Source organism: Temnothorax americanus, unplaced genomic scaffold, assembly GCF_048541705.1.
Source record: "Temnothorax americanus isolate GAGA-0224 unplaced genomic scaffold, ASM4854170v1 Scaffold9, whole genome shotgun sequence".
Classification (NCBI taxonomy): Eukaryota; Metazoa; Arthropoda; class Insecta; order Hymenoptera; family Formicidae; genus Temnothorax; species Temnothorax americanus.
Window position 1 is genome coordinate 252,176 of NW_027509812.1, and position 22,283 is coordinate 274,458.

Consider the following 22,283-nt stretch of genomic DNA (forward strand, 5'->3'; position numbering starts at 1 on the left):
ATATTTAGGAACATTCATAAAATTGTTCTCTTGCGACGAAATCGTTCAATTGTCGCGTGAAAACCGTGGAGCGAAAAACGCAAGTCGCTCAACGTTAACGAAGCACTTTAATATCTCTTATTCTCTATATTTTTCCCCCTTATCCTTTCCAGACCGAGAAGCAAGGGCGAGTATCTCTTTGTGATTGGTCAGCTGTTCTTCGGTCTGCTGCTATTCGCAACGGTGTTGGGTCACGTCGCAAACATCGTCACTTCCGTCAGCGCGGCGCGAAAGGAGTTTCAGGGTGAGTCGGGTTTAAGTTCCTCGCATGTGTAAAAGCTCTCTCGTCAATCGTACTTTAACTTTTTATATATCAAACGGAATTCGTTTGACGAAAGCAAAGTAAGACCTAGCCGTCGTTTTTTCTTTATGTCCAACGAACGTTTTTGCGACGCGTTCGAATCTCCATCGTATTTTATGGAACTTTATTTCAATCCCACTAGTATCGTAAGAAGCGAAATGGGAACTCGCGAAAATATTCATCTCTTGGCTCGTGACTGTAAATTATTCGGCACACGTGATACGTTTTACGGCGCGAAATGCGATTTACGATTTCCACTTGACGCATAAAACGAAAGTTCTCACGAAAGTTCGCAAAGTTCATATGCTACGTTTACGCGACGGTGGTAATTAGGTACTCATCCAAAGTACGCGATAATAAAGTAAATTAGAACGCAAAGTGTAACTGGCATTAGCGTGAGTTTTTATCCAGATTTTACTTCCGAAGCTTATACGAATTAACTTACGCAATACGCAATGGCTAAACAAAAGTTATATGGATATAAAAATAAAAATAAAAACAATAACCGTGTCGCCGTTAAATCAAGTTAAATAAAATAAAATATTTGATACAACAAATAAATCGCTGCAAACTAATTCGTATTAAAAAGACGTAAAATAAACCGTTAGAAAAAAATAATTAGTTTAATCCATTTATAAGAAATAAAACCTGCAGTGTGAAACAATATAAAGCGGATCGAAACATTTATGCAACTAAATAAGTTTTTATAACAGATTTGCTGTGTCTTTTGAAGCGTATAGTAAATATGACCCCATCTCTTTTTGCCAAGTCCTTCGAATTACAGCTTGGCAAACTGCCACGAGGGATCGTTTCCCTCGTCCGTTTCGGATCTGCCGAGCGTATAGCATATCCCATCGTGCATGATAACTAACTGCATTTTCAATTAACGCCGAGTAGGAAATGGACATTTCGTTCTGCGTCCAAGCTCCGTTTTAATTGCGCCGCATCGCAGTTTCGCCGCGTCTGCATTTCCGCCCTTACACCTTCGTTATTTTACGACTCACTGAGCCGCTCTCTGCACGCTGCTTCCCGCAAAATGCGCGATTCGATGGTGCGTTTTGGCATAAAAGCGGGCGCACGCTCGGCATAGTGGCGGTCACTTCAATCCGAGAATACTCGCGGACCGAATAATCGCTCGCACATTTTCGTTTCCCATTTATAATCTGTTGCCAGTTTACGGTATTCATTCTGTAAACCGTACAATTTTTCTTATTTTTTCATCAAATAGTACGTAGCAGAAGATTGCGCTTATCTTCATTCAAACTTGTTCAAAAGACCAGTAACAACTCGTCCAAATGACCATGGAAAAATAATTACTTCATTACAGCTCTTAATTACTGCGGAACTATTTTTTAAATTTTTTTATACATTTTACATTTACTAAATTATTTTCTTTTTTTTGCAGTTATTTTTTTTATTGCAGCAATTATTTTCTAATAATGTTTTTTTATATAGATATATTAGCGAAGGCAAAAAAATTGTATGAGATAAAGTAATTTAGAGATTAATGTAATTATCATATTATACTTCTGATTGTTTTCTTAATTTTTTGAAATATTTTTGGTCATTGTTAATAATTTTTTAAACATACAAGGTATTCCACATCTACTTTATAATACTTTAATTGTGTACTTTGGAGATTGATTAGAATAGAAAATCCAAATATAAGAATGCCACAATTTTCAAATTACAAGCAATTGAGATCGTTTTCATATCTTCGATGATAAAATAATTCATTTGCGTGGTAGAAGATGATGAGAATTAATTTATTATTATTTGTTTCTCAATTTTATGTCTCAGAAGAAACGGAATTGTGATTTTAATGAACTAAGAAATCAAGGTGGATTGTCACATTTTTCCCGACAATCTATTTTATTTTCTTGATTTACTAAAATCGCAAAAATTATTTGTCAAAATTGTGCAAAACAACAAAATTTTGGGAAGAATAATAATAATATAAATATTATTTTACACGAAAACTTTTTCGATCACAACGAAAGTAAATCTTACTTTTCAAATAAACGTTAAATGCTTTGAGCGATAATAGAGATGTATTAAATCTAAAATGTAGGAAGTAAGTAAAAAGTCACCGCGCGCGTGAGTATTCTATAAAGCCGTTAAATATTTCTTATCGATAACAATTCGGTTGGCGCGCGGCCTTGGTTTTTGTCTACGGCCTACGCGCTGCGTAAACAAGGACACCGCGCCGCGGCGCGGCGCCGCTATCCGCTATTACTCGCGCGCCGGCTCTCGAGCGAGAAGGTTGTGGGAAGAGCTGTTCCGTGTGTCGTCGACTTACTATCGAAAAGTGATCGCGACAAGTACAAAAGAATATTAATTAACTCTCGCGATTAATAATGCATATTGTGGCGAAGGCGCATCTACCGAAAGAAATACTCCGCGCATTTTAATCTTTCGGAACAGCAATCGAAACGATAGATAATGCGGGAATTACATATAAATTACTGTTTCGTTACATTTACAGTAATTATTCTTTATATTCTGTGATACTTAGATTCTAATATATTTCACGCATAATTTGAACTTTCCGCAAATTTAAACGTGCGAAGTCTCATTCAATCGTCGTTCTAATAATTAAAAGTGATCGTAATTATATATAATTGGCGATTAAATTTTATTTTTATAATTTTTAAAATTGCAAGAAAAATTCTTGTTTTATTAAAAACACATATTCCCTCCGTGACACGCTCGAACGAACAGACAGTAATGCGAGTCGTTCCGTCGTATTGCTAGTACGTATTATACTACTTTATGAAACGCGATCACGCGCGATTATTATTATCATTAACAATTGTCGGATCGCGCGATGTAGTAACTCTTCCGATATAATAACGGCGCGCATCGAGGCGATGGCTATCTATCAAATTATTCGCGCAATTTATTTTCTCGAAGCCGGAATAAAAACGAAAGGAATAATAAATTACTATTGTGTGTTACAATGTTACTGTGAACAATAATTTCTTTTTTTATCATTATATTTATTTTAATAGATATATTTTACATCGCGGTTTGAATATTCCGTAAATTTAAACATGAATTATTTAGTAGTATATCTATCTCTGAATTAGTGAGATAACTAATTACCGAATCGATGTAATACACATCTTTTTGTTACTTGAATCTATTTTTTAATTTCAATTAATATTTTGTATATTTCGCGAGATTACGCGTTACATATATATATATATACTAACAATAATTGAAAAAATTTGCACGAAGTATTACGTGATCGTAATTATTTGGCCATTAATTTCATTTTCACAGAATAGAAAGGAAAGGTCTTGTTTTATTAAAATTATATGATTTTGTTTTTCTTAGGATGTAAAAACATAAAATTGACATAAAATATTAAATTGATTTAGGCATACACGTAACGTAATTGATAAAATAATGCAGATTTTACTCTTGGAGTGTTAGATAATAGATCGCATATCGAAATTAATTTAAAACGTTTTTTCGAAAAACGGAATACGGAGTACGGAACGGCGTGAATATTTTTGGAAGCGTTAAATATTTCCTAACAATTCGGTTCGCAGCCTTGGTCTTTGTGCTCGGCATGCCGCCGCGGCCTTAGTCTTTTTTTATCGTAACGCCGTTAACATCGAGCAGCCTTGACCTTAGCACTTGTATAAGGCATGCTGCCTTATACAGAAGTTGCTTCGTACATCGCATTATTATCTCTCGAGATAATACCTTAGTCATGACAAGTACGGCGAGACCATTTTCTATAAAAAGATATTATTAACTCTCATAGAGTTTTAATTATCTTTAATTAACTCCTCGCAGGCTATATTGGTAAAATAGCGTCGATAACTGTCACTCCAAAATTTTGTCATTAACCAAACGAACACGGAACAGGTCGACTTCGAATTGGAATTGCTGTCTCGAGTCGTTTAATTATTAAGAACTGTAATTTATTTCCTGCTTTGATATTTGTCAAACGTGTAACTTTAGCATTTGTATTATACGATGGTTTATTCGAGATTCGTCTCTGCCACTCGAAATTCGTCTCTTGTGTTAATTTACCTTCGGGAGTACCGTACAAAGTGTCACGCGATCTTAATTAAAGTGTTTTCGCGAGTGTTGTGTGAGTACAACGAACCTTGGCAACCTGAGAGGAGGTGGAGGCCTAGGAGAGGCATTATGCACCGGCGGAACAACTCTAGAGTAAGTAATTATTTATTATATTACTTATAAATTGCTTAAATTCTTTTTATCTTATGATTTATGTGTAAGATTATTAGAGAAAAAGTTTTTATACATAAAACTTTGTAAAATTTTGTAGTTAAAAAAGATTTTTTGTGAGAATATTATATATAATTTCTTTATTTTTTTATTTTCTTGAAAGAGAAACATTTAATGCATGCAAAGATTATTTTGTGAAATATTAATATTTGGACACTGCTATAATCCAAATTTTATATTTGTATTTTACAGATCAACGTGATGTTACAATTCCGCTGCTGCGCATCGTATGGGTGAGTGACAAAATATGCTTCATTTTATTCGAGGGCAATGGATCTGTGAATATTATAGAATGGAATAGAATCGGGAATAGAAATCGGTAATATAACATTTCACAATCCCATTGCTTTTACTAAATAATATGATTTTCAAGCAGTATTGAGAACACCATTAGAAAATATTTATTTCTACATGTGTATTGCAATCGATTAAATTTTCAAATTTGTTGCTTACATTAAAAAAAAAGGAGTAAAATAAAATTACAAGCAAAAGTAAAACGTGAACATTTTTGTTATAACTCTCATGGTGTTTATATTGCATGGAGATCCAAAGATGTTTTTTATTATTAAAAAAATATTTACTTATAAATAAAAATAAATTGGTACGAAATATAGCAGGGACTTTATTTTTCCTCTCGAATAATTGTTCGTAATATTTGAAGCCTGCATTTGGCTTCGCTACAATTTTTTTCCTATAGGTTAAGTTTTTGGACTGTTACACGAAAGCAATATATTCTAAGTTTTTTTGACGTATGCGTCATAATATATATTGTGTCATAAATATAAATGGTAAAACGACAAGAAATAACCCCAGTTACCGTTTATTCCAACTAATTTACTTAACGGAAAAAGAATTATATTAATAAATATTACTTATATTTTTTCTTATTATAATTTTATCCAAATTCTTCGTAGCCCACTCATCCTTCATTAACAAATTAAATATAATTAATAATTAACAATCAATGATTTCATTTAGTTATAACAAATTAAATATATTTGCATATAATTATAATTATTAATTATATGCGAATAGTGTCATATTATACGCGATACCGTTGATATCAATTTTAGTTTTATAGCTTGAAAATCGTGAATTTAACATTTTTATATTAGGATTTTGGAATTTCTGCACAGTTTGAAATTCTCGCTCTATCTAATTAATTTCTAGAACACGATGTTAAAGCATCATTCAGTGGTTGTGGAATACTTTATGTACGCATAGTGCAAGAATGTATTTTGATTGAAATGATTGGCGCGTATTGTATTAATCCTTTAATTTAACAGCAAATTGAATTGCTTCTTTTAAATCATTAGCGAGTAAATCGAAATGTATAATTATGATATCGCGCGTCCGCATTAATTATATTTATATATAAATCAGTAATAATATCGCGTCATCGAAATAACGTTGAGAGGTATTTGGCGATTGTTTAGTCCGAAATTTCCGATCCTAGTTGACTATATATATATACGGTACATAACGTTCGCAGAACGTTAACTAAAGAGTTAACGTTAATCGAATCGCGCGAGTACTCTCGGGGGTTAACACTTTCCTTCCGCTAAACACTAGCGCGACGGGCATTATTACGACAATAACCATCGACGTAGTTTCCCTTGGCATTGTACCGTACGAGATACGCCACAGACCCGTGAAAGATATAGTCGAGAGACCTTCCATTGTACAGATAAGCTTCTTGCGGCGTTGTTCGATTACCGTAAAGTATATAGGATATTTACTAGGATATTTTCGCGGTGTTACTTTACGGCTTTATATCTTCTGTCTGAAGATGAGAGTATGTCTATCTCGTTTTCTGTGTACTATCAACACACATGATACATGCTTCGTATTTATTTCTTCCAGCGGTGTGCGCAAAATAATATTCTTTACAGTCGTCTCGCAGTCATTATACAAGATTACTCCATTTTTATGCTTGTTATACATAACGCGCCGTTAAAAGATAATGAGAACATTGAAGTGAGAAACGCAGCTATTTATCTAGTACTCATATTACGACTTATTTAAAAATTAGAATATCTTTTTGTTTCTTTCTAACACTTTATATATATATCTTTTATATATATCTGTTTTAAGTTTTAAATTTATATGAAAGGAACGTATTGCATATCTCGGTGATGGAAGATAGACACCATGAAAATATTATTTGTTGTAATTAGGGTTTCTACTTGACCAATTAAGATTCTCTTTAGAAGGTTTGTAAATCCCTTGACCCTCGTAGAGCAAGGAAACTCGACAGGATTGATGTTTAATGACCAGTCTTCGGGGATCTCTGTGGAGGCGAAACGCGTTCTCGTTACTTCTCCATTATGTTCGTGAAAAATTTTTTTGACGTAATGATGTAAGGATTTGACGAAAATTAATATCCGAGAAAATTGCGCACTCACGTTTAATTTTACTTTTAATACTTATTTTATTTTATAAGATCTATCCGCGTTAAACGATAGTCGTGAAATTAAAAATTATACGAGTCGTAGGGTGAGCACACGTGAAAAATCTCATTGTGTTTGTACCATCGTGATTCTCCATTTCTTAATACCATCAAAGTTTCATCGAAATATCAGAGAGAGAGAGAGAGAGAGAGAGAGAGAGAGAGAGCTTAAATTTTCCTCTATTACAGAAAGAAACTAAATTGCATTTTCATTGCACTTTGTTCCGACAGCGACAAAGTGAATAAAATGCTGCGAGACAATGACGTATTTGACAACCTGTAAAGAAGTTATACATTCGATAATTACCTGTCTATCGATAAATATTATTACTTATTGCAACGTACGTTGTTTATTTTCGCTTATTGCAACGTTAATACAAAATATCGTATCATGAAATAAAAGCAAGCAAAAAGAAAAATATAGCTTTTTGTCATCAATATTTCAAAATGTGTAAAATATTACGAGTAATTTTAAAAGATTATTTTATAAACTCAGAAATTATTGGGAAATTACAACAATTGCATAAATATATAGGAATATCTTTTTCTCTTTTTCTCTCTTTTTCAATATTTTTTTAAATATTGTTTTTTATTATTACAAAAATTTTATCTCTTGCAGTATTTTTTTCTCTATATTCTTTCACGTATATATTTTAGAAAAGTTGCAAGAGAAGTGACTAATAATAAGAATTCGTTAATTGAATTCGTTATTGCGATAAAATTACACATATAGAATTCGATTTATTTATTTGAAATATTAATTATGATTAAGTTCTTTACAAATACAAAATAAATTAACTCAATAATTTTACGAGGTCTATGTCATACGTTTTATTACGTTTTGATTGCCTTAATTCTAAATTTAACGTCAAGTTCTTAATGCCTCTGCCAGACAGAAAATTTTCCAGTTGTATGCTGCATGATAATTTTTTTCTCTTTAACTATTTCGTATGAAACGATTTATTACTTTAAACATTAATCCCGTAACAAAAAATAGGATATTGAAATTTAAGAAAGAGTAAGTATACAAGTAAATCCAATATTTTAAGGTTTTAAATTTACATCGTGTTAAAAATAGATCAGATGTCGAACTTAATTTTGTGTAACTGACAGCACTATCGAATTTATTGGAATAGTCTAGTTAATCGAACAAGTTTTCTCGTAATACAAAGCCATCGCCTAAAAAGTTACCAATACTCGAATAAGAAATCGTAAAAGTAGTTTTCCTGTACAATAAGAAACAGCATTACATAGAAATGACGGGATAATGGAAATGTTACGATAAGGGTTTAAGAAGCCATTTTTATGAGATTTTTATGATCGACCCGATGAAAACACAAAAGATTTGCAACTATACAATTGAACAGAAAAGGATGTGACCTGACATAAGGTTTACCTGGAAATTGCCACGAAGCAAATAACACTCTTTTACCATTACCAAAAATCTCTTTACGTATATTTCCTACTCCCGTAAACCAATTTAGATTCGATGCGCCCCAGGAGGGAATCTTATATACAACGTAGAATGCGAGAAATTGCGAAATAGAGATTAATGCTATATAAATGTAATTCCATAAGATTACGGAAGTATAAAATGCAGGACGACAGCGCGGTAATGACCCTCATGCTCTTTGCTTTTGCAATTTTCCTTGCGGAATTAAACGAGAGCGCAGCCGATTAAATATGAAATGCCATAGAATTTCTTCTAATTCAGTACTCGTTCACTTTTAGCCGCGCGAAATCTCGTTACGAGCAGTGATTGTTATTGCCCTGGCACATAACAATCGTGGTCTGTATCGGATTGTTTTGAACTATATCGCGTACGACAAACAAAAAGAAATAATTGAAGCAAGAAAATAAAAAAAAACGCAAATAAATGTTTTTTTACGTTGACGCTCGACGCTTATTTTCAGCAAGCAAAAATCTTCAGAAATGATATATTTTATTTATATATATATGTATCCACATAAAATATTATTACTTGAAGATATTACTTGAAAATCATTAATATTTTACGTATTTTGAAGTTTATGTTTGATTGTACTGCAATGGGACGATTAACGACGATTCAGCGCGACGACGCTGAATATTAAACAAATTCAACTTTTTATTTCTTTGACGCTAGCGTCAAAGCGAAACCACTACGTTCGCACCTTGTTGACGCTCATTTTCAGCATCTCATGAATTGAATACGTTCACGTTAAATATCTCGCCAAAGCCTTGCTAAATAAATAGATATTTCGAAAGCGAGAGGAGCTCTCTGCTAAAATAATTCATCAAACTCCATTTTCACTCATTGCGAGTTGTCAACAATTTATCCGTACGGTTACGGTTACGTGAGAAGTTTTCTAATTTGTCAGAAAACTACGACAGAATGTTTCCGGGCTCTCCTTACAATTGGCTATCGTTAAACGGTCATAGCCGTCGATGAGCTCGCAGGAGTTTACAGGCCGGATACTCGGGACGATTTAGATACTTACTGTCCGCACAAATATCGCCCGCTTCCCCATGCACAATTGATGCAAAACTCTCGTGATTTCACACACTAACCATGTCGCCATGTTCACGAAGTTCACTTTCAATTGCCCGTCATTAAATGATTCATTATAGAGTTTTGCGCTCGTGGTGAGGGTTAATTGGAAATAACGATGCATAGCCAGCCTTCGTTAGAGCAAGCGTGGTTGGCCGCGCGAAAGGGACATGTTTAAAACTTATCAGACGAGCTTATCTATCTCTTGCAACTTTCGAAACGAAACGAGATACATATGGAAGGACATACGGGGGAAAGGTACTAAAAAAGGATAAAACCTACATTGCTGTGAGGAAAAAGGTAGTAAAAGCTATTACAAGTTTCTCAGCGACTGTCTAAATAAAGTTCTCGCTAACAAGATGTAAACAAAACTCTAAGTGGATATACGGGAAACTTATATATACGTATACATTTTTATCGTGTTTTTATAGTCACGTTGTTGGAGCTGCTAGGATATACGACAAAGTATAAATTTGATTTAAGTTCTCGTTCTTAAGTTTATATTTCCTGAACGAAACATCCCAAAAGTGCCTTTTTCTGCGTTATGCGTGCCGTTACATTTGCGATAGCCAAAAAATCGCAATTGCCTGCTATCTACAGAGCATATATTACACGAGTATACATACGTGTATTCAACTCTCTCTGTAGATATTGATCATCAAATAGAGTCATTTCGCGCTCTTTTTTATATACTATACATTCAACTACGGTGCTTGCCACAAATTGCAACAGTTGAGTTACATGAGATCGAAATTTGCTTTGATTCATGTTTAAAAAAGAAAACGTAAAATACTAAAAGAATATTCTACTTTTCTAAGATATTAAAAAAATTCATAGTGAAAATTTTATATTATTACGAAGTTTAGAACTTTATCGTTGAAAGTTTTGATTAAACTTTATTATAGATGTTCCTAAAAAATACGTCTAAAGTTACCATAGCAAGTTTAATTAAAATGTACCCAACTCTTTACGCGATTTTTTGCGTGTTTTTTTTTAGCACGATTCTTTTTACGCGGTTTTTCTAAAACGAGATTTTTCAGAAAATTTTTGTAATCTCGTGTATATGTACACTTAATTTTAATTCCTAATAACGAACTAATGCAAATTTTTTAATCAGACTCATGCGTTCTTTATATTATCATGTTAAAAAAAGCGAGTAATACTCTAGACAGACTATATTTTTCTATCATTCTTTAATTATTTTAACAGCTTGGTTGTCATTGTCAATCGTGATTTGATTATTATTTATACGTTGTTCATTTACCCTTATTGTTTCAAACTTACAATTAGTCAAGTAAACAGCTTTTAATATAAAACAACGTGCACATATTTTCCTTCTTTTATAAGCTTATAAATCATGTACATGGCACATGCACCTCCAATCGAAGAATGTATGCGTATCAGACTAGAAGCTTAAAGCACAATTGTTTCAGTTCATTCTTCTTGTGCTTCTTGCAATCAGTTGCTCACTATATAGTATATACAGTGATCAGCAAACAATATTTACCAAATAATGCGATTTCTTTTTACGCGGAATGTATCTATGCATATAATAAGAGAATTGGGTGTACATATAGTTTCTATTTTTTACTATTTTACAACATGCGTTCTTAATTCTTCCTTTTCCGGAAGAGAAAGTGAAAAAGAGAATACCTAAATAATACACTTACGTTTATTTACATTATGCGTTTTCTCGTCAGTATAAAAGGAAATTTTATTTACAAACCGTTGCGTATCCCATACGCGCGCGCGTGTACGCAATAAGACCAAAATATCATAGCAAATTACTCAGCTGCGACCGGTCTCTCCGCAAGATTAGTTGAGATAATTGGCTGGCACCGGTAGCCCGAAGGCAAAGCGCGAAACTACGCGAGAAACATAGGGCCGAGATGACGTTGATTTTATGAAATTAGCCGGACAAGGTAAATCGAGAAGCGATAAACCTGCCATTAACGCGAACTTTGACGGTACGTTGACCCACGGTTGTCCAGCTGTATGTCCGTGGTATGAATCAATATTAATTTTGCTAATTATGTCCTATCCTATTACGATAGTATATAATAGCGATTAGTAATATCGACGTGCCGAGGAACAGCCGTCATTTCCGCCGAACGCACCTTTGCGCTTTAATTAATTGATACACGATCGTTAAAACCCTTCCCGCCGTAGCGTGGTATCCAGTTTTGTAAATATTAATATTTTTTATAGAACGCGAAGGGAATATGTCAGGGGACTATAATTATTCTGCACGATGATGTTTTTTGATATAAATCAGTCATATAAGCTATCTAGTATCTATATAGCTAAACGGACTGTAACGTTAGTTGTATTTACGTAGCGCTATCAAGATTTGATCAAAATTTTAAGACTTTGTGAATTTTTCTTGAGAGAAAAAGAGCTCTGTGCTACGTTTCACTTACGTTTTATACGTAACATATGATGCGTTAAAAGAAACCCTCTTCGCGTATATTTCGAGACTGTTCATCGTGAAGCTCAAAGTTCATCCGACTCACGCACGCACCAGTTTGCGGCATCATAATTTAACCGGCGTATTTTGCGAGCAACCAAGGGCGGAGCAACATCAATTTCCTTAATTACATCAGTCGTGTTCTGATATATTAGACCAGTAATTTTGACGTTGTAATTTCGGGAGCGGCCGTTACTCAGCTTCATTGCCCAAGGACGGGCCGCAGCTCTAAACCGAGGCGTAAGCCTTGAAACTAAATTCCATGGCATGCATCTCGAAGAAAGGGCCCGCATAGACTTACGTGCTTTAAAACAGAAAGAAAGTTTTGGCGCTTGAGGGTATTTACCTACTCCGATATCTTCGAATATTCGGCGCAAGTTTGAAACCGTAATTTAATTTCTTCAATTATAGTGCTGGATCTGTCAAAGTGAATGAAACATATATTTCTATATTTTCTATTTCTTTATTTTATATTTTACTGAATATATATATATATATATATATATATATATATATATATATATATTGGTTCACGATATTTCTTACTCGAAAATGATATAATATTTTTGTCCCTTCAATTTAAAAATAACTCTTTAATTTCTTTATATTATAATTTTAATATATATATATATATATATATATATATAAATTACGATTTTAATATATCTAAAATATAATGCAAGATGAAAAGAATTAATAGGTAGGAGTTGAAGAAGAAATTTCATTATGCAGTTAAAAATCCTGTTATAATATAAAACACTTTTACATATATAGGTATACGAACTTTCTACTGTTTTACTGAGAAACACGTGTTACAAGAATAATCGATATTACTTTGCAAATATCTTGCAACTCGATCTCTATTGACCAGTTTTTTTAATTATCTGTTTAAACACGAAGAATGTTCTTGCGCGGAAAAATATTTTTATTAAAATAATCTGTAGATAAAATCATGAACATAGAGTTTCGAATACTCTTTATAAAACAACTATAAACATCATAAACGACAGCTATACATTTTGTAGATACATTCGTTAGAATTTATCAAAAAATCGATGTTAAAAGGAAGTCGCGGCACACACACTCGTAGAGTCATTCCTTGTACAAAAGAATTCGCAAAGTTTTCAAAGAAAATATTTTCTACGCGAGAAAGGGGAAGCTGACGCGTTTACCAGCATAACATCGTGTAGGTGTCGCGAATCGGAAATATATGATATATGATGGTTATAAGCGCCAGACGTGATCCGCGCAATTATGGTTGCGGTTATTCGATAGGTTGGTACAGAAGCACTCCCACGACGTGGATACAGCTTTAGTTTAAACTATATACACAAGCTTTGAAACGTTTGGCACGTAGGGAAACGCTCGCACGTATGGATGGCGTTTGGGGCATACCGCGGAAGAAAACTCGGCGACGAATATATGCTGAATTTGATTTCAAAGCTTTAAAGTACGACACGATTGCCACAATTCGCGAAATTACCTCCGTATTGTCGTCTGCAAACAATTTGCGTTACCTGGCAACGTTGCGACGCGATACGCATATTGATGAATCTATAACCGAAGCGATAAAGAGACGTAAGGGAAGCTAAGGCTCGATGAAGGATTGTATATATTACCAAAAGAATGCAAATTAATTCATTATATTGAAAAACGCATAAAATAATATGTTAATTAATTTTGTTTTATCATGTTTTACTTTGTTACTATTTCACTTTCTCTTGCATAGAAAATTCTTCTCTCGGCTAGGTAAACTAAAGACAGATATAACGGCAGCGTCCGACGTTACACGTAGAATTTTTATCAAGGGCATGAATCACATGATTTTAGTCTGAGCATCTTGCACAGACACGTGAAGAGATGTAATTAACGCCGTTATTGAATGCGCGTTCCCCGAAGAGAGTATAATTAATGGTATTACCAGATCTAACCCTTTTAGGTCGGAGTGAAGTTGCGGAACCTCGGTAATTGTGCCGTCGGTCCACCCTGCCGTGAGTAATTAATATGTATTGAACGCGCGAAGGATTGAGATCATCATCGTTTATCACCCTTGAGAGCGCGCATAAAAGTCCGAGCTACAACATAAAGTTTTTATTTAAAGCGCGAAAGCCTTGGAAGCCGTTATTCACAGTATAGAGATTCCTGAAAGAGACATGAAAGGTATGAGAAAAAGATTGAAGTAAAGATTAAATTGTTTGCGAAGAGTAAACGAAGAATTTCTCCTTCGATGCCTAATCTCGTATACAAAGCAATCTCACAAATACGAGTATTTTATTTTATTCGAAATATTTTTACGTAATTATTTAGTCATTCTTTTTTTTTGTATTAAAAGAAATGCGGTCCATAAATATGTTATTCGAAATTTAGAATTTTTTTACCAACAATGAAACAGTGGAATATATTTTTATCGTTTCGCGATGGTACACGTGAGAGATGGTCCACAGTTTCGACTTGCCAAAGCGAGTGGAGTGACGCATGCAAAGTGAATGTTTTAAATTACGTTGTACCCGTTAACCGCATGATTCGGTCAGCTCGCGCCCTCTTTTTTTTTTTGAAAAAAGCGGAAAACGGGTTTCAGAAAGTATTACGCTCTCGCTAAAAGTTTCATCCGCTATAAATTACATTTTCATCTCCTGCTGATAACTAGGTTCCGCCAGTTTTCCGTGCGGTTAAAAGAAACGAGTCGTACAAAAAATTCAATTACTAACGGTAGACATCCACGATGAAGACGCAACTTCGTTCGATCGGCTTCCCCTTCAGTCGCATCATGATTCACGACATCTCGGTCGCGCATCGGTTGCGAACGCATGTCGCAGAAGTTGGGAATTAGTTCACGGGAGCATCCTCCGGCCCTCGTATCTCGTTTGGGATAAATTACGCCGCCCGCTGCGTGTCGCGAGTTAAGTCGACGGCGAGACTCTCGTTTTGGCTTTCGATGCGTCGAAACGTGAAACAGGAAAATAAAAGGAGTCGCGGATGGCGGGATACGACATCGCGTTGGCGACGCCACCGTAACGGTCATGCTACATGGCGCGCGAACTGGTCCACGCGTCTGAATAACATATAGCGACCACGATGCTGGGCGCCCCGCCATGTCGCAGCGTCATTACACCGGCGTACTTCGTAATCGTTAAGCCACCGATGCTCTAGCCATGGCAACGGCTTTATTGGATTCGCGCCGGCTTACTGCAACTGTTGCACGTATAGCTGCAATTGCTATACGCACGTAACGTTTGCAAAAAAATATTTAACCATCGTTGTGGTCGCGACGGAGGAAGAAATATAATTTTAAAGATCGAAGAAAGGAGGTTTCTTTTTAATAATTTCGTTATAGCCAAAATCTAATGAAATCATCATCAAAGTGTGCAGACATTTACAGAATCTTCAAGAAGTATACTTTTTTACAAAGCGAAGCAATCTGATTCCCTCTAAAAGAATTATAATGTTATTTCTTTCTTTAACGAAACTGTTAACTTTAAAAATTTTTTCCCGCAAAATTATTAAAAGTTGTGGCCGTTTTAATTCTCACTAACTTAATTACGAGTAATTTTACCACGTCAAATGAGCTTATTCTCCCTGACATTCGAAAATTTCGTAGGATGGAAAGCAACATTTCTTGTATGGAACAATCACCCACAATATGTCGATTAACTGATTCGCTGCAGCGTTTCCCGGAGCGACAACGCGTCAGCGCATCACGAAAGCTAGACATAAACATATAGAGCTAGAGAGCGCGGTATGTTTGCACGTTTGTTTCCCGTTGTCGTAGGCGTAATCAACGGCAGTGCATCCGGAAAATTATCTGGAAGTCAACTCTCTACATATTAATCGGGCCTGAGATGCGCCAGCGCGATATCGCGCCGCCAAATGGTGTCTCCGCATTTGCGGCACGTCCTAAACACCACGGCTGCTGCATGCGTTTGCGGCTCGGGAGCGTTTGGCCTGCCCGCGGCACCGTGTCGCCCGATAATTCAACATTTATTGCGTGACCGGCGTGATACAACGTTCTGCTTATGAATATTCCTTTGTGCAGGCCATGGCTCTGCATCCTCATTAACTCCTTCGATACATAGTCACCCCACGCTCACATTATAGTCAACGACCAAACATTGATAGGCTATGCATTTCCGTTCGTTAAGTACGCTTATCGATCTTATTATAGAACACGCTTTGGATTATGTGCGAGCATGCAATAATATATTCAAATTTCCGGTGAATATATAGATATAGCTGTATGATGCTTTAGATATTATAGACAGATAATGTATAATATTATTTATCGAAAGTGTAAAAACAGTGTTGGCAGGAAAAGTGCACCTTGAAGCAAATACCGTATACGTTTCAGCATCCTTATTCAATTGTCTCTATCACGTGGAGGTACCGCAAGCTATATAGACCCTTAATGAAATATCTTTAGCGAGCGGCAAGTGCCGCTTAAATGACGAGCAGCTCGTTCTCGTTGCGCAATTCCGACATTTCGATGCGTTAATTTCATTAAAATCGCGTAAACGTTGTCACCGGAGTGGAGTGTACCGCGTGCGCGTACTTAAGGGTAATGCGTTGCTCCAAATTGCGCGGTACGTTAATCGCGGGCGGGTTGATGCGGCCGGCCGGAAAACGATGTTAAAACTCCTCGTGCACGTTAACCCCATCAGATTTTCGTACACTCGCTTTGCTCCCGTGCGCGTCGTTCCATGGCGTCTGCACTTTGCCCAAATTATATATATAAACGCAACGACGTTCCCTGTCAAGTCAAAAACGCTGTCTTAATCAGTAATCTACGCGTTCGATATTGTTCTCGTTTACTCGGTGCAAGAAAATCGCGAATAGGCAAGTGCACAAAATTTCATCCAAGCTAAACTAACACGCGAAAATTGACATACGGTCATATTATTATCCATTTTTTTCTTAACAGTAAGGTAAATATACCAACACTTAATGCCGGGACACTTAAGACCTATATGTCTGGACACCTTTATGATTTTAATTTTTAAATAAGCATAACGCGAATTAAAATTAAAGCTAAAAATATATAATACAAGAAAAATATTTGTATCTTTGATTCTTTGATTTTAATTCGCGTTATAACTTATTTAAGGACTAAAATGATAAAAATGTCCAGACATAGGTACATCTACCTTAATAAGACCTTCTTTATCGTTTTATTAATAATTACTTTGTGTTTAGAAATTTGTGGAATAAGTTTTAATTCAATGCATATTTATAAAGGTCTAACGAATACCGATTATGTAAACTGCCTTGTATAATATAGCAGCAGGCTTATAATGACGGTCCGGACACACACACACACAATTGCTACTTTATTTTCTCGTTTTTTCATAATATTAACGAGACGCGCGGAGAGAATATCGGCATTCTCGGAGCTTTCAGCTAAATGAATGGGTACATTAACCTTTTCTTTGATATATAGAGAACAGCCGTCCTACGTACGACTAATGAAAGAATAGTACGGTTCATAAAATGTAACAGCGTAATTTCCATTGTAAAATGATTTTCAGGAAATATATTTATAAATGAGATAAGATATTAATTGTTTCTAGCTTAATTAAAATAAAAGCTGGATATTGCACAGCACGCAATTTCATCAACGGCAATATTCTACGTGACTCTTTCTTACTGGGGACCATGATTACAAGACCTGGCATTATTTCTGAAACGAGATATAATTTCTCTGAAGTATAATTTACTAATTGTAATGAAGCGAGCAATTATTAATATTTCATTAAATATAATTGATGCATATTGTACGAGCAAGTGACCTGTGCTGGCTTTTGAATGAACGCTCAATCGTAATAAGTAATACGATTAGCGTCAGTCTGATGGAAGTAACGTTAAATTCATTCTCATATGCATTCCGCTTTATTGTCGGAATATGCATTAATATATATCTTTTTTTATCGTTAGAGATATGTTGTTAATCAAAATTAATAAAAATTAATCAATTTCGTAATAACAATATTTTTCTAGACAAATTGATGGCCGCGTACGTAATGCTTTGTAATGTTGCATTTGGCCGAAATTCGCAAGAACGCCCGATCGAATTCCGTTTACAGGCGCCGAGCCGTGACGGTTATCTCATACGCATTATTCCGTTCGAGTGGTCGAAATGCTAATAGTTAATTAATTAACGATTAATCGATTGCGGTCGCGCAATGGATGGGCGTGTATTTTACATTGGCCGATGGCAGTTTCGATCATCGCAACACTGCGCCGTGGCTTCGATTGATTACATCCTATGTGCACAAAGCTGCAAATCGTTAACTTTGAACATTCGCGAACGCGCGCAAATGCAAACGCAAATCAAATCGCATTAATTAATGAATGGAGTGAGATTACAGTAACCCTACTTTCTATTATGCGACACGAAAGCAGAAAGTTCGCAGTTCATTCATTATACAAATTGCAGCAGTGTTACGTTTCGATGGAATCTCTCCGTAGACTAACGCACAGTCAGTCCGCACAATTAGCATTAAATGTCGCACTTTAATTTCTACCTTATGTTTAAATTAAATGCGGTATTCATATTAGATTAATAAATCTCAAAACTGGAATTATAGTCATGAATGAACAAGAATAATACGTACAAATTACCATATATATATCTATAAAACATTTAACTGAAATGTGTCGTGATTTACGAAAACAAAAATTAAAAGAAAAACGTTGCTTAGATTGTACATACCTTCACAGATCGTGAAAGGTTTAATCTCAAAATTTATTACATTTTTTTAGGCATAATAATTCTAAATTATTAACGTTGAAAATTATAATAGTCCTGTGTCCTGTGAATTAAGTGCTTCCTATCATATATTACTTGTTAAATTTATTCTGCAATCAATTCTCGTAAGTAAGTTATAATTCTCGTATATATTGGTAAAGAAAGCGAAAAAGTCGCGTCGCGTGTGACTGTCAGTGAAACCATATACGCAGAGTTTTCTTTTGATATATTTGTCCGCACGTACGTTTTTATCGTGGATGAACCGTGAAATGTGCGCGACCCCCTTGAAACTTTTCGATCTTCCCGCAAAAGAGATTGTCGGATTTGAAAGGCGCCGGAGCCGCTTTTAGGATAAAAACCGCGCATTCGAAATGACGGAACGGAAAGAGACGAACCGTGAAACGACCGGAGGACCCTCACCTACGTCGGAACCTGTCTCGTTCGAAGTACACGCTAAGGACGTGCTCGAGAGTTTTGCTTGTGATATTCTCACTGCCGCAATTCCGGCTTGACTGAAGATCCGACATTAATCGTGCGTAACGATCGAAATCTCTTCCCGTGACATCCCTCTTTCACTTGGATAAAAAAGAAAAACGCGCGACTGATTTCCCTGACGTTTAATCAAAGTCTTCCTAGCTCGACAATAGCATTCCTCTCTATTCTTTCCTTCTATATTTTTTCGCTAAATCTTAGATCTCAAATTGCTATTTTATGTACCAACTATCCTGAATTTTTTTTTTTTTTTATTCATATTATGAATTCCCTTTTTATTCAAAATTATTTAATTGAAAATTTTTCTAAAACCTATAGTAGGTTAGAATATACTCTCTTTTTTTAGTTTCACATTATAAGTATTAAAAAACTATGTGGTTGTATTTATATTATATTTATTTTAAAAATTTATATTATATTTATTCTAACAGTTAGTAGAATATGGAATGTGCAAATTGTAACTTTCGCAAATTCTGCTTTATTATATTATTACAGATTAGAGTTTCATTATCCTTTCTGTTTTCATAAGCTCAGCTAAATCTCATGAACGAGAATACGGCTTAACTTAAATATATTTACACTGAAAGGATACGTAACGCATATATATATTTTACTACTTACATTACTTACATTACTTAAATTACTTATTTATTTTTATTAATTAAGTAATATATACTACTTTTGTTACTTATTCATTTTTATTCTCATTAATCAAAGCCTGTCAAAAAGTTTCCGAAAGGCCACGATAATCGCAAAAGTTGTAGAGACATTGAAGAATTCACAAGTTTGAAAAGGACCACAAAAGAGAACTATTGTAAGAGCAAACAGGTTTAGAAATTAATAAATTATTGATCAATAGCATATAACAAATAGAAAGATTTTACCGATGTAAGATTTTCCTATAGAAACGAAATATTACCCGAAGTTATAATGAGTAGCTGCAATTTTACTCTCTTTAAATAAACTATATAAAGTGAGTAGTCAAATATTTTATATCTATATACAAAAACATATATAATTACAAAAAGTGGATTGTATAAAGATTAGTATTTTATAAAATGATCATCTTTTAGATATTTCTCGATATATGCTCATTATTATATAAATATCTTTAGACAATATATTTTTCAAATTAATCCAATAAACGATGCCTATTATTGGATGCACTAAAGAGGACAATTGCAAAAGAGATGCGTTTATAAAAGCTAGACAGCTCGAGGCCGGACGCACTGCAGGTACAGCTCGTTCCGATTTAGTTTCGTGACATCTCGAATCAAATAATACTTATTGGTGCAAAAATATTATTTCACACGATCCCAGAGCGAATGAAAGCGTACAACTATTATTTTAACGGAATTAGGAAACCCGCATAAACAAGGGGAGAGTACCGATTCGAAAAAGATTAATGAAACGACAGTTTCATCAGGCATTGACGTGGCCCCAGATTTGCCCGGAAATCCCGACGACATAACGCGTCACGCATCCGGAAATAAATATCTGGACGGGCGAGCAACCGCTCTCGAGGAACCAGTCGTAGTTGCGCAAAAGGATCCCGTTGAAATCCCACAAGCAACGACAGTCCCCGAGACACTTGTCCAGGTCCGACAAGCTGATGTTTCAGAATTGTTCGTTGACGGTCAAGAAACGAGAGCTGAAAGTCAACGCGCGCCTCGGGAAATCCCAGCTTCGGAGTTTCGTAAGAGTCAAGACGTGATCTAAAGCTCCCGGACAAAAAGCCGAAGCGAAAATTAACGTTTCACGCTAATTTGGTATTCTCTCCGCTTCGATAGCCCGCGGCGGCCAAGTAAGGCTCTTCGACGTAATGAACGATGGAATCTCGTATAACTTTTGCTTAATTAATTTGTTTAATTCGGCTTCGGCGATTCACTTAATTGCGATTTTCTGGTTGTTAATAGATTCTTACATTTTCGAAAAGATACGTTACCAAATTCTTTGTAATATAAAAGCAATCTTTGATTACGCCGCGATATTTTATATGTATCTCTGATTTAAATGCGCAATACTTATTTTTGCAGGTGAAAGAGCATTTTATAAGTATTGTATAATCAAAATAACACACACATTATTAGAAATAGATTAAATATCTTTTTTACATTTTTGAAGATACAGAAAAATATACAGAGAAAAGAATACAATTTTTTTATCCGTTAATATAATTTTTTCATTCGTGCAAAATTATTAAAATTATTTATGTTTTTTTTAAATGGAATTGCACATTTCTATCTCTTGCAGGTAGTAGCTAAAATAAAAAAGAACCATACAGTAATTTTATAATTATTATTTAATTTAATTTACATGAAAAATTTTTAGAGATAATTATAGATTCCATCTAAGTATTCTACATATTTTCTTGTATCTTTCGTGTCTAAAAGAGATATTTGTGCAGCCTGTTTCTGATGCTTCATCTTATAGATAGTATTAAGTCAACGAATAATTCAATTGGACCAATCCGCGTAGTTGATTACATATTGATTTCTTAATTGAAACGTGTATTTAGACTATTTCGGTAGCTTATTTAGCTCGCGAAAACCTTTTTTTTTTGCGTCAATCTCCTTGATACTTTCTAGATAACATTGTTTTATTTCTTCCCCGTCCCTAATTACACTCTCGTCCGAAGACGATTCGATGCACGTGAAGCCGATTCCAGCTGGTTCCGAGCCCTTGCAAAAACAAGTAGATACGAAAGAAATACCTCTCCACTTAACGACGGATTACGGGGGAGAGCGACGAGTCACAAGGGTAAATTTGCCAACTACCCGAGTAATTAAGGGCATCCCAATTGGGGATTCTGGTACTTCCCCGCGAGAGAGAGAGAGAGAGAAAGAGAGAAAAAACGAAGGGGGACGCACGAACTCACTTACCGAAGTCGTCCTGAACAAACTTTTCGTCGTCTTCCACGCCATTATATCACGATGAGATCAAGCTAAGTCGGCGACGTGATTTTGTACGACGTGATACTATCGAACAGCTTTGTCACGA

General features: G+C 35.0%; 2 protein-coding genes across 8 annotated transcripts in view; both read left to right on the top strand.

The window, feature by feature from the left end:
* The window catches only part of LOC143907924 (cyclic nucleotide-gated channel alpha-3), a 184,399-nt gene that overhangs the window by 107,987 nt on the left and 54,129 nt on the right, over positions 1-22,283 (top strand). For all 7 annotated transcript variants that reach the window (XM_077425057.1, XM_077425051.1, XM_077425054.1 and 4 more), the window contains exon 9: positions 153-283. In XM_077425057.1, the coding sequence (XP_077281183.1) occupies positions 153-283 (131 nt within the window). The remainder of the gene's footprint in view (positions 1-152; positions 284-22,283) is intronic.
* On the top strand, positions 20,431-21,002 carry LOC143908214 (uncharacterized). The gene is made up of 2 exons (XM_077425661.1): positions 20,431-20,518; positions 20,644-21,002. The coding sequence occupies exons 1-2, from the start codon at positions 20,431-20,433 to the stop codon at positions 21,000-21,002; spliced, it is 447 nt and encodes a 148-aa protein (XP_077281787.1).

Excerpts from the sequence above, each read along its gene's own strand:
- LOC143908214 (XM_077425661.1), top strand. The coding sequence starts at position 20,431 with ATGCCTATTATTGGATGCACTAAAGAGGACAATTGCAAAAGAGATGCG. Across the intron at positions 20,519-20,643 it reads CGAGGCCGGACGCACTGCAG|GAAACCCGCATAAACAAGGG; the intron begins GTACAGCTCGTT and ends TAACGGAATTAG.